This window comes from Sparassis crispa (genome assembly GCF_003851025.1).
Source record: "Sparassis crispa DNA, contig_000013F, whole genome shotgun sequence".
Taxonomy (NCBI): domain Eukaryota; kingdom Fungi; phylum Basidiomycota; class Agaricomycetes; order Polyporales; family Sparassidaceae; genus Sparassis; species Sparassis crispa.
The window spans coordinates 396,279-409,269 of NW_020939760.1; the positions used below are offsets into that span (position 1 = coordinate 396,279).

General features: G+C 60.9%; 4 protein-coding genes across 4 annotated transcripts; 3 read left to right on the forward strand and 1 right to left on the reverse strand.

The window, feature by feature from the left end:
* Positions 1–223: 223 nt before the first annotated feature.
* SCP_1401370 (predicted protein) lies at positions 224–3,623 on the reverse strand (the record flags this gene model as incomplete). Its single annotated transcript, XM_027763844.1, has 6 exons — positions 224–322; positions 396–761; positions 842–2,368; positions 2,565–2,681; positions 2,787–2,855; positions 3,006–3,623. 6 exons carry the CDS (start codon positions 3,621–3,623, stop codon positions 224–226), a joined length of 2,796 nt encoding a protein of 931 aa, XP_027619645.1.
* A 968-nt stretch (positions 3,624–4,591) lies between these two features.
* Positions 4,592–7,984, forward strand: SCP_1401380 (hypothetical protein; the record flags this gene model as incomplete). Its single annotated transcript, XM_027763845.1, has 9 exons — positions 4,592–4,787; positions 4,829–5,124; positions 5,181–5,492; positions 5,563–5,820; positions 5,877–6,193; positions 7,114–7,309; positions 7,365–7,563; positions 7,630–7,736; positions 7,796–7,984. 9 exons carry the CDS (start codon positions 4,592–4,594, stop codon positions 7,982–7,984), a joined length of 2,070 nt encoding a protein of 689 aa, XP_027619646.1.
* A 395-nt stretch (positions 7,985–8,379) lies between these two features.
* On the forward strand, positions 8,380–9,105 carry SCP_1401390 (hypothetical protein; the record flags this gene model as incomplete). The annotated part of the gene is made up of 1 exon (XM_027763846.1): positions 8,380–9,105. The coding sequence occupies one exon, from the start codon at positions 8,380–8,382 to the stop codon at positions 9,103–9,105; it is 726 nt and encodes a 241-aa protein (XP_027619647.1).
* A 2,152-nt stretch (positions 9,106–11,257) lies between these two features.
* SCP_1401400 (hypothetical protein) lies at positions 11,258–11,677 on the forward strand (the record flags this gene model as incomplete). Its single annotated transcript, XM_027763847.1, has 1 exon — positions 11,258–11,677. The coding sequence occupies one exon, from the start codon at positions 11,258–11,260 to the stop codon at positions 11,675–11,677; it is 420 nt and encodes a 139-aa protein (XP_027619648.1).
* Between the last annotated feature and the right edge of the window lie 1,314 nt (positions 11,678–12,991).

A 12,991-nucleotide genomic window follows, 5' to 3' on the forward strand; every position in this document is an offset into this window, starting at 1 on the left:
GCGCAGAAAGCAAGAGACAGATACAGACGTGCGGACGCGAGTACCGGGGGCGAATAAATAGCGTTGCGTATCGTAGCGTACCGCATCGTATCATTCCAATCGTAAAGTAAGTTAAAATCAACAACAGCCAAAAAAATGGGGAGAGGGGAGGGGCCGACGGGACCGGCCGCGAGGTCGCCCGTATCACTCACAACAAACAACACATCACCCCAGCCCAACGGCCTCACATCTCGCTCTTGATCATGACGCTGAAACAATGCTCGCAGAACGGCCTGCCCTCCCTTTGGAAGAACGCCGGGTCCTCAAACGGCCGCTCGCAGCCCTGCCAGTTACGCCCACACCATCAGCCCGCTTCGCCCATTAAAAAGAGACAGACCCGAGGAAGGACGGCTCACCGCACACACAAAGCACTCCCAGCACCACTTCGCGCCGAGCGCCTCCACCGCCCGCGCGCCATCGCGGATCGGGCGGCGGCACCTCTTGCACTTGGGGTTCCGCAGCCGCACGTGGCACGACGCGCAGTACGGGTGCCCGCCGTACACCGTGAACCCGACCTCGTCGTCCTCCCCGCCCGCGAACGCGCCGTCGCCCGTAAAGTGCCGCGCGGCGCCCGCCGACGGCGCGAGGAACGGGTCCCCGCACTCGGCGCAGAAAAAGTGCTGCTCGTGGTACGTCCGCTGCCCGAGCTCCGCGTCGTCCAGCGTGATGAACCGCTCGTCCACGATCGCCGTCTGGCAGTGGTAGCACCGCGGCGCGAACCGCTGCACCCACCCCAACCCCCAAAAAATCAGCGCCCAGTTCCCTCCTTCACTCATTCAGAGCGCGCGGCGACGATACGCACCTCGTGATAATCCAGGTGGCAGTACGCGCGCCCGTCGTGCTCGTACGAGCTCAGGTTCTCCAGGAGCGCGTCGCAGATGCAGCAGCGGAAGCACCCCGGGTGCCACCGCGCGCCCATCGCGCTCACCGTGCGCCCGACGATCGCGCCGCCGCACCCGCCGCACGCGAGCGAGCCCCCCGCGGGCTTGAAGATCTTGCGCGGCGGCGGCTCCGCGCGCCGCAGCGAGGACGCGCTCGACTGGCTCGACCCCGAAGACACCGTGCCCTGCGGCGGCGAGGCCGTGCGCGCGTTCTCCGTGGACGCCGAGGCGCCGGTGACCGCGATGCGCGGCGGAGAGTCCGCGTCGGTGACGGAGATCGCGATGGTGGGCACACCATCGTCGTCGTTCTCGTCGTCGGCATCGCCGGGGAGAGAGATCGTCGGGACCGAGACGGCAGGCTCTGCTGGAGGGACAGCAGCATTGCGTGGCTTCCCGTCCGCGTTCGCACCCCACATCTTCGGGATCGCGCTCTCGCCCGCGTCTGTACTCGCAGCAGCAGCAGCGTTCCCCCGGCGCCACGCTGCCGCAGACTCGGGGGGCGAAGGGAAGGACGAGAGCGTAAAGGTCGACGTCGCGCTCGCTGGGGACGTCACGCTGCTGGGTGGCGACGGGGACGCGGGGTGGGGCGCAGGGGGCGCCTGCGTGCGGACATGGATATTATTCGACGCAGGTGCATCTGGCACGCGCCAGCCGAGGCTCTGCCCGCGCGCAGGCGGGGGGTGCGCGTCCGGCGTGGGTGAGGGACCGGCGTTGGGTGTGGGGACGCGGGGGAGGGGCGGGAGACCCGCGGGCCACGCGCTGGGGAGCGGCGAGTCGACGCGAGGGGGGCGCGGGTGCGGTGGGGGCACGCGGAACGCGGAGGTCGGTTGCGAGTGCGAGCGCGACTCCAACTGGGTGGGGAGCTGCGGCTGGGACTGCGTGTGCGCGTGCGTCCGCGGCGCCGTCTGAGCTTGAGCTTGAGACTGGGACTGGGATGCGCCTTGGGCAGATCGAACTTGAGACCGAGCGTGAGATTGAGCCTGCGCAAGATCCCCAGAGCGCAACGAGAGCTCAGCCATGCGGAGCGTCGCAGACGTCGTCTGCGCCCGCGCCCGTGCCGGCAGGTCGCGGATGCCGTACTGCGGGCTCTCCGGTTCTGGCTCCCGTTTATGCGCAGGTTCCGCCTCCCGTTTATGCGCTGATTCCGCCTGCCGATCGTGCGGTGGCGGCTCCGGGCCCGCCCCCGCTATCCGCCTCAACGCCCCCTCCCGCTCACGGCCCTCCCCCTCGCGCGCCGTGGGCTGCGGGAGCGACCGCACGCGTATCTGGGATCCTTGCCATGCGTGCTGCGGCTCCTGGGGGGGTGCGGGCGAGGGCGGGAGCGGACGCGTGGGCAGCGCGCGCTTCCAGTGGGGGACGAACTTCTGCCGGTGGTCCGGCGGGGCGCTGGGGGCGGGCGGATTCTCGCTCGCGCTGCGGCCGAGGGCGCGCGGGGGCGCGGGGAAGACCTGGGGGAGGGTCAGCGCGTGCGGGTATAGTAGAGTACGAGAAGAGATGGGTGTCTGAGGGATGGGGACGGGGTTCGACGGGGGGCACGGCAGCAGACACACCCCCATCTCACGCCACGTTGCGCCTCCCGCCACTCCCGAACGGCCGCACGCTCCGACAGACGCGCACGCCGCGAAAAATGAATAGGACACTCACCGCTCCGTTCCCGTTTCCGCTTGCGTTCCCGTTAGAGGCGTATACGCCGGGGGTGGGGAGCGCCTTGGGGGCGCGCGGCGGGCTGGGGCTGCCGCTGCCTGGTGGGAGGGGGTGGGTCTAGGGAAGGGGGTAATATAGCGTTAGCGTTAGCGTCTGGAGCGCAGTGTCGGGAAGCAAGAGGACAGAGCAAAGCCCATGGATGGCGCAGGGTTGGTTGCTCACATATGCGGACCCGTTCATCGCAGGAGTCGGGAGAGCCTTGGGGGGGCTACCATACGCGCGGTGGAAGGGCTGTGGGACGACGGGACGCTCTCGTTAGCACTGCACACACACACAACCTGACCGCACAGCGACGATCGTCGACTGACGTCAGCGAGTTCCATCCGAGAAAGACTCGGCAGTACACGCCAGTTGAAAGGAGATAGAAGAACATCCACTCACCGACGACGCCATCGCGGGCGTCGGCAGCGCCTTGAGCGGCCCGCCGCCCGCGCTCCTGCCATTGATCGGCGGGAACGCACCTTCTGGCACTGCGCCGCGGGGCTTGGGCGGGCTGGCGCCGCGCGCGAGGTCGGAGACGGGGAACGAGCGGGGGAACGGCGCGAACCGGGACGGGCTGTGGTCCCGGGCGCGGGGCACAGCACCGGGCTGGGGAAGGGGCCGTGGTGGGCTGGCTGAGGCGGAGTAGGCTGAGGAGACGGAGGAGACGGAGGAGGACGGGCGGTGGGACGGGGACGGGCTTGGGCGGGGCGATGCCATGGAGCCGGGGCGGCTCGCGGGGGTGGGCAACGGCCGCCTGTGCGCGGGGGAGTCGGGGGACGGGTATGGGTTGGTGGCTGGGCCAGGGAACGAGGAGTGGGCCGGGGTGAGTGGGTGGGCGGGGACCGCGTACGAGGACGGAGGTATGTACGAGTGCGGCGGGAAGGCGGAGGACGCCGGCTGTGCAGCGGTCGGCCGGACGGGGCTCGTCGGGCTCGGCAGCGGCTGGGTGGGGTACGATGCAGGCGCAGGGCGGTAGTACTGCGAGTATGGATTGGGAGCCGCCGTCGGCGCAGACATCGTTCTTGAGGCGGTAGAGGCGGTCGCAAGTTCATATAGACCGACGCGCTTCCTGGAACCCTAACCCCAGCCACCACCTTGTCGATCTCTCGAGTGCTTGCTGTGCGCTGCCGATGTTGTTTCGACTGCGCCGCCTCGCGTACTGACACGATCTGCCATCCTGCCACTGTGCTCCGGCGAAGCCGACGTGCAGTGCCCTAGGTCTCCCCGCCCTCATCGGTGTTCGTCCGATACGCGACCGTCTTCACACTCCATGACGTCACGCCATGTAGTCTCCCACCGTCATCAGCGCCCTCCCGACGCGCGCGGCGGCGTCCTTCAGCTCCGGCGAGGCCGACGTGCACCGCCGTAGGCCCCGGTGGGACCTGCTGTAAGGATATTAGAGGATTAGAGAAGTCGAGGCCTCGGGATTAGCCGAGGCGTCGAATACGCGCTCAACCGCGTAGAAGGGCTTTCGTCTTTACTGTACTCGCTGAAAACCCGAACAGTTCAGCGCATTTCCCGCGACTTGAGGACCACCAAAGGCCGCAAAAGCCTTATACATTTTGATATCACCTCGGTATCAGTCAAGTCTATTCTATGTAGCTACGCAACAAACCCATTTCTTACCCGAAAAAACCTTCGTTTCTCTCATCTTCTCTGTCAACATGCCGGTCTGCAAGCGGAACCCCAGTGCAAGCTCCACTACGACCGTCACCGCTGGAGTTGGTGCGCCGAAGGCGAGGCGCGGTACCCGTTCTAGAGACTAGCGGCGACGACGTCGACGATCGCGGCCAATCTACCGAACAAGAACGAAAACGGTAACCGCCTGCCGACGCCCATGATGACCCGTCTCGCGAGTCTGATCCCTTGCGATCGGGCAGAGCAGAGCGCGAAGGCGTCGTCGATGACCGTGATGAGCTCACACGGGGCGCTGGAGACAAAGACACGGCTGAGGATCCGCGCCGTGTTCCCGAGAATACCAACGGATGAGCCGCAGCAGCTCAGCCCGCTGTGGAACCACACAGAGGACCCTCCTCGCTGCGACCTCGGCGAGGTTCGACGAGTCCGACGTGGCCTCTCAGCAGGCTATATCAATCAGCTACGGTAATCGGGCCATTCGCGAGGCCAACGCAGCCCGTGCTAGAGCCGCAAATGCTCGACGGGAATCTGACGAGGCGATTGGTGAGGTTCGCTCCTCCATACTCCGCATTGAGAAGCGGGAGAACCGCGAGATTCACGACTTAGGAACCCCCCGCCGCGCGAGTTTTCATCTCGCGCGGCAGACGAGCCTCCCCTGGTGGTCATTCCTTATAGACCTGCCGAACCCCCGCCCTCCTCGTTCATCGCTTACGCCGACACACCACTCCACGACGTCGCTCCACGTAGTCTCCCACAGTCATCAACGCGCGCGCTCCCGACGCGCGCGGCGGCGTCGTCAGCTCCGGCGCAGCGGACGGTGCAGCTTATTCATCCATCTCTTCCCTATTACGAAAACAGGCCGGGTCCCTCTCCGGAGGACGTTCGTCAGACCTGCCGACCGCGCCTCGTGTACTGACGCGATCTGTGGGGACGCAGGTGCTCGCTCGCCGTGGCTTGTCTGCTCCGGCGAAGCCGACGTGCAGTGCCCTAGGTCTCCCCGGTGGACGTTCAGTGGATCTGCCGACCCCCGCCCTCCTCGTTCATCGCTTACGCCGACACATCACCCTCTTCACGCTCCACGACGTCGCTCCATGTAGTCACCCACCGCCATCAACGCGCTCCCGACGCGCGCGGCGGCGTCGTCAGCTCCGGCGCAGCGGACGGTGCAGCGTGTTTATTCGTGAGGCCAATGCAGCCCGTGCTAGAGCCGCAAATGCTCGATGGGAATCTGACGAGGCGATTGGTGAGGTTCGCCCCTCCTCCATACGCCGCGTTAAGATCAAGAAGCCGGGGAACCCCGAGATTGACGACTTAAGAGACCCCCCCGCTGCGCGAGTTTTCATCTCGCGCGGCAGACGAGCCTCCCCCGGTGGTCATTCCTTATAGACCTGCCGACCCCCCGCCCTCCTCGTTCATCGCTTACGCCGACACACCACTCCACGACGTCGCTCCATGTAGTCTCCCACAGTCATCAACGCGCGCGGCGGCGTCGTCAGCTCCGGCGCAGCGGGCGGTGCAGCTTATTCATCCATCTCTTCCCTATTACGAAGCCAGGCCGGGTCCCTCTCCGGGGGACGTTCGTCAGACCTGCCGACCGCGCCTCGTGTACTGACGCGATCTGTGGCGACGCAGATGCTCGCTCGCCGTGGCTTGTCTGCTCCGGCGAAGCCGACGTGCAGTGCCCTAGGTCTCCCCGGTGGACGTTCAGTGGATCTGCCGACGTCCCCGCCCTCGTCGGTGTTCGTCCCCTACGTCGATACGCGACCGTCTTCACACTCCATGACGTCACGCCATGTAGTCACCCACCGCCATCAACGCGCTCCCGACGCGCGCGGCGGCGTCGTCAGCTCCGGCGCAGCGGACGGTGCAGCGTGTTTATTCGTGAGGCCAATGCAGCCCGTGCTAGAGCCGCAAATGCTCGACGGGAATCTGACGAGGCGATTGGTGAGGTTCGCCCCTCCTCCATACGCCGCGTTAAGATCAAGAAGCCGGGGAACCCCGAGATTGACGACTTAAGAGACCCCCCCGCTGCGCGAGTTTTCATCTCGCGCGGCAGACGAGCCTCCCCCGGTGGTCATTCCTTATAGACCTGCCGACCCCCCGCCCTCCTCGTTCATCGCTTACGCCGACACACCACTCCACGACGTCGCTCCATGTAGTCTCCCACAGTCATCAACGCGCGCGGCGGCGTCGTCAGCTCCGGCGCAGCGGGCGGTGCAGCGTGTTTATCATTCTCTTCCCTAGACAGGTTTCCTTAAGTCCGGTGGACATTCGTCAGACCTCCCGACCGCCGCGCGCCCTCATCGGTGTCCGCTCCCATCCATCGCCTCCGTCGACACGCGCTGGCGCATAATAACATACGTACGCCTATCTCCTGTCGGTCTCGCTCATCACTATACGAACCCGGCGCGTCACCCAGCAGCGGGAGGTGCCCAAGTTGAAGTTCGCACCGCTCAAGTCGAGCCGAGTCTTTGCACGCTGCGCGACTTTCGCGAACACCGATGCAGGTATCCCTCCACAGCGGCGAGTGCAGTCCTTCCCCGCCATCGCGTCTCCAGCATTAATTCATCTAGATATCCTCAGCGCCAACCCACGTCCTCCATCCCCCATCAATTTCATTCCAAGACAAAGGTGGCCACCGTCCATTCGCCTCCTCATCATCTCCACTGTCGGTGCCATCCGAACGCTCCAAGTTGTACTGCGTTGTGACGCTCCCAGCGCAGTACCACTTCGAGTCCTTCAGATGCGCGCCGGAAGCTGGCAGAACGCGCACATCGACGCCAGCGGTGATTCAACGTCCATCTTGAGAACGCTTACACATGTCAGCCACCCGTCCGCGCGGCCACGTCCTCCCCTGACGGTGACGCAGACGCTCGCTGGCGCTCACTGGCCGTGCCTTGTCTTCACTCGCGTATCTCAACGCACTCCCGACGCCCGCGGCGGTATCGTCACCTCTGGCGAGGCGGACTTGGCCCTTACCCCCCTCCGGTGGACATCCCTTAGACCTGCAGACCCCTGCCGCCAAAAAAGTGCTCACCGTCCATGCACTCCTCATCGCCTCCACTGTCGGTGCTATCTGAACGCTCCAAGTTGTACTGCGTTGTGACGCTCCCGACGCAGTACCACTTCGAGTCTTTCAGATGCGCGCCGGAAGGAGCCAGCGCGACATATACATCCGCCGTAGTGCTCCACGCCGTCGTCAGAACGCGCGCCACAGCGATGCTGGTGCGGATTCAATGTCCATCTCGAAAACGCCTACACGTGTCGCCCGCTCTTCCCTATTATGAAGACAGGCCGAGTCTCTCTCCGGAAGACATTCGTCAGACCTGCCGACCGCCCTCGTCGGACTGCGCCTCGTGTACTGACGCGATCTGTGGTGATGCAGGTGCTCACTGGCCGTGGCTTGTCTGCTCCGGCGAAGCCGACGTATGCAGTACCCTAGGTCTCCCCGGTGGTCATTCCTTAGACCTGCCGACCCCCGCCCTCATCGGTGTTCGTCCCCTACGTCGATACGCGACCGTCTTCACACTCCGTGACGTCACACCATGTAGTCACCCACCGTCATCAACGCGCGCGGCGGCGTCGTCAACTCCGGCGAAGCGGACGGTGCAGCGCGTTTATCATTCTCTTCCCTAGACAGGTTTCCTTCCGGTGGACATTCGTCAGACCTGCCGACCGCCGCCCTCATCGGTGTCCGCTCCCATCCATCGCTTCCATCGACACGCGCTGGCGCATCGTGATATAGCCCTATCTCCTGTCGGTCTCGCTCATCACTATACGAACCCGGCGCATCAGGTGCCTATCACCCAGCAGCGGGAGTTGAAGTTGGGACCGGTCAAGCTGTCAAGTTGAGCCAAGGTTTTGCACGATGCCCAAGCCTTCAAAGCTTCACAAACGCCGATGCAGATATCACTCCACAGCGGCGAGTGCAGTCCTTCCCCGCCATCGCGTCTCTCCAGCATTAATTCATCTAGATATCCGCAGCGCCAACCCACACCCTCTGTTCCCCATCATTCATATTCATCCAAGACAAAAAAATGCCCACCTCATCACCTCCATTATCAGTGCTATCCGAACGCTCCAAGTTGTACTGCGTTGTGACGCTCCCGACGCAGTACCACTTCGAGTCCTTCAGATGCGCGCCGGAAGCTGGCAGAACGCGCACATCGACGCCAGCCGGGATTCAACGTCCATCTTGAAAACGCTTGCGCATCTCAGCCCCCCTCTCGCCCTGTCGTCCGCGCGGCCACGTCCTTCCCTGCCGGTGACGCAGATGCTCGCTGGCGCTCACTGGCCGTGTCTTATATACGTAGGGTTACGGGGAGAAGTACTCACGCATAGAGAGGGGTGCGGCGACCGCATCGCCGTCTTCGCTCGCGTATCTCAACGCACTCCCGACACCCCCGGCGGTATCGTCACCTCTGGCGAGGCGGACGTGCGGAGCCCTAGCCTTCACCCCCTCCCCCCGCCGGTGGACATCCCTTGGACCTGCAGACCCCTGCCGTCAAAAAAGTGCTCACCGTCCATGCACTCCTCGTCGCCTCCACTGTCGGTGCTATCTGAACGCTCCAAGTTGTACTGCGTTGTGACGCTCCCGACGCAGTACCACTTCGAGTCCTCCAGATGCGCGACGTATACATCCGCCGTAGTACTCGACGCCGTCGCTCCACAGCGACGCTGGCGCGGATTCAATGTCCATCTCGAAAATGCCTATGCGTGTCGCCCGCCCGCGCCACTCCCCGGCGGCCCGCCTCGCCGTGCCGATCCAGCTGTGCAATCACATCCGCGCCCGCCGCCTCCCGTCGCACCATACAACACACAGCTCCCCTCCCACCGCACCCGCCGTCCGTCCGTACAGTAAGCGGACACAGCATTGGCCGTCGCATGGGAACCAAAACCTGGGATGCGATACCAAGCCCGACGTGCTCCGCTTAATCAAGCTTCGAGCCCCGGAAAGTGGACGTCTCGCGCCCACGCATCCGGCCGCTGCGCCAACCGAACCGTGCACCGACGCGCTTCCAACCCGCGAGATGCGGCGGGCAGAGAGCTCCCAGGTTGCTGGAGGGTGGGAGGTCATGGCATACAAGGTGGTCGGACGGCTCACGCAGGTCACCGGCGACGCTCTATACAATGACGTTCAAGTCCCTGTAATATTGCTGACCGAGGTTCAGACATTCGTTACTATCGCAGCGCGACCGTAGAGACTAGACGTCGTGTAGAAGTTCGATGCGGTGGAGACGTCTTCGCGCAAGAACGTCCACAAGGCGTATAGTCAACGCCGTCCGACGCTCGAGAGCTAGCGTTGGTCGCGAACAGAACCTGGCGCGTAGAATGATGCCCCTCTCCGATACGTTTTTGTAATAAAATTAGCCTCCGCAGTGTGCGCGGGCTACTGCACTTGGATCATAATCGAGCGACAGGTACTGGAATATACCTGCGAGAATATCGTAGCACTCCAGAGTACGGTGTGGGGACATTTCCAGCCGTAGGAGACGCGATCCAGTGATTTTGAACAACGTCAAGGTGGAACGTTGAATGCAGTCAAACCGTGACGGTCAAGTTTAAGTTCAAGACGGCACACGGTCACCTGACCGTCCTCGATTCGCTGTTCACCCGAAATTCCTTCAAGTTGGCCGTCGTGTAGTACTCGGTGCCTCCTCGTGTCGTTCATTTGCAAGTCAAGATAAGACCGAGTCCATTTTCTCTGTCGTGCGTTTACAATTGTGTTACTGACGACCTTCATCCAAGACTTCAGGCATGAACAGTCGGAGACTGTCCTCACGCGCATCATGTTACCGCATAACGTTTCGCCAGAATGCACGACGATGGGCGAGTACCATCCAAGAAACGTTCACGAACCAGATAAATTCGAAGCTGATGCACAATCCATGTGAAGTTCACAAGCCAAACATGCGGTGACTGCACGTCAACGCTGCGGGGGCTTAGTCAGTTACCCTGCACCTCTCCCTCTCCGTGGCCGTCGATTGGCCGTCGGTGAATTGGGGTAGTTGCCACTGTGTCTCACTGAATCTCATATTGTATTTTGCTGTAGTTTCTGGTTCAGATGGGCGTTCGCGGATTTTCTGACTTCATTAAAAAGGAGTGGCGAGTAGCGTCTTCATATAAGACATTGGGACACGATTAACGCACTTTGAGCTGCCAGTCCAGGGGCGATCAAGACGCTTTCAGATAGATTTGTTTCTCTAAGTGGAAAGACGGTCGTCATGTGAGTCCGTTCATTCATGAGACACTGCCTACCTGAACGTCAGCTTATGCAGGGATGGCGCGCTCATAACGCACCAACTTCATTCCGAAAAGTTGCACTGCAAGTACAGACACATTTTGGGATGGTATCGCATCATACGCGAACTGCGTGAAAACAATGTGCGTGCTATCTGTGCATTCGAGGCCTTCGAGCGCAATCCTGCGAAGAGACCGGTGGTAAGGCGACTGTGTTCCATCAGAAGTCTTGATCGAGCAGTGTTCTAGTCATCTTCTCCAAAGTTCAGGCAATGGCGCACTCTCCAAGAATGCAATAAGGTGCGCTTGGGACACCACTGAGTTCTCTGACGCCGAATTAGCATTGCGCAGGGAACGAGGCAATACAGTACCCTTGACCTATCACGGTCTCTTTCCTCGCCATGCGATGACCCAGTTATACCACAAATTGAGGCTGTGGAGAACCACGATGACCCGAACAGCAAGGTCAGTCTTGGGGCATCCTTACAAAAGAGCCACGTGTTTTCGCAGCCTTACAATTTCGGTACGCAGCGACCGACGAGCGCAACTTATGAAGAGATCAAAAAGCTTCTCAGAGCCCTCGGCGTGCCCTGCAAAAACCCGACCGGAATATTCGAGGGCGAGGCTTTTGCGTCCTCGATTGTGAGACACGGCTATGCTGACTACGTCGCCACAACTGACACCGTTCGTCCCGTCTGTCTCTTCTTCTTCTCTTGGCACTGCACTTTTAAGGCCATGTTTCATTCCAGGATGTGTTGGTGTACGAGGTGCCTATGATTCAGAACATCGCAGACCGCTCCAAGCCACTAGTCGTAACCTCCGGGGTGGATGTGCGTGTGTTGCTCCGCCTTGATCGGGCGAGTTTCGTGGACTTTGCGCTCCTCCTGGGCACAGACTTCACCGACCGTATCAAGCGCGTCGGGCCTGTACACGCTATCAGGCTCATCCGAAAATACGGCTCGATCGAACGCGTGATCGACAGCATGCCTCAGCGCCCCTTGCCGCAGCCGCTACACATCTACCTTGCGCGGGTCAAAGATGCGCGCCAGACCTTTGGCACGCTGGCTCCGTTGCCGCATTGGAAGCGCTTGCAAGTTCGGGAACCTGATCTTGAGCAGGTCTCTCGAATCATGAAGGGTTGTGGGCTGTCGTGGGCGCTGCAGCAAGAATGGGATGGTCGTAACTGGGTCTAAGGAGAGTGGACCAGGACTAGAATGCTTCGTCACCTGGTTACCAGAGCTCAGTCTGCAATTATCCCATTTCATGTAGAACTTGGTAGAAACTAATATTGTCATTCGAGATGATCTTCTCAATCACCAGGGTGAAGTAGCATTGCCAGAGCTGGCGCGAGGGCCGAGACGTGATGCTGAACTGGACAACTTCAATGGTCTCGTACCCCGACGTGAGCGAGTAACGCACCCCACCACCGCCCTCGCTCTGACGTCTGGGGCATTTCAACCGTGACACCCCCCCTTGCTCTTATCAGCCCTAAGCGAGATTATCTGAGCCCGCGCCATCAATCATCCCGCCTAAATCGGCAATTCCTCTACGCTTCCTCTGACTTTCGAGCCATGATATCACCGCGTGCACATACTGTTGTAGCAGTCATTCTCTGTAATTAGCATAGAAATACTATCTTGACAATGTACATGTAGTTTAATGAATTATATGAGGGATTGCGGCCACAGAAAACATGAACTAACTGCAGACTCTACTTACTTTCCTTGGTTTCTCACAGAGGTGTCTCAATCCTACTTATTCCTCTCGCGAGGAAGCTCATATTGCATCACTTTTATATTTCTGCATGATTACATGGCCTCCTCGCGGGCAATGCCTCCAAAAGTTGAGTATGAATCTCGACATCGAGTCTCTGTGCCTTCCCGAAAAGGCAGGATGATTGATGGCGCGGGCTCAGATAATCTCGCTTAGGGCTGATAAGAGCAAGGGGGGGTGTCACGGTTGAAATGCCCCAGACGTCAGAGCGAGGGCGGTGGTGTACGAGACCAAACTTCAACTACAACACATGCCAAATTCGGGCACCTATTATTGACTCCGATTTGTACAGTCGCTGAATCTTATACGAGATCCGTGTAAGTGGCGACTTAGAGAGAAATTACGATCGCAAGCGCACCAGTACTATTGATGTATGACGAGAAAGACAACTACAATGAACTGACAGTAACGTAACAACAATTAAGTGAGAGCAACAACAGTACTGCTATACAGAGAGAAGAAAGACAAAGATCAAGAATAATAATACATCCACCAAGTGACACACACAGTAAAATACATGAACAGACATGACAACTATCGGCTACGGCCAGGTATTGACAAAAAATACCTAGGTTGAGACGAGGACGAGGAGCCACCACTAGCACCAGTTTTAAGCACGACGGCCGGACGCAAGCTTACGTGGGCTGCAGGCCGTACAACGATGAGCAGCTCGGGAGATCTGCTCTCATTCGCGTACCTACGCAGAGAAACCGAGGGCTTGAAGCACTCCATGG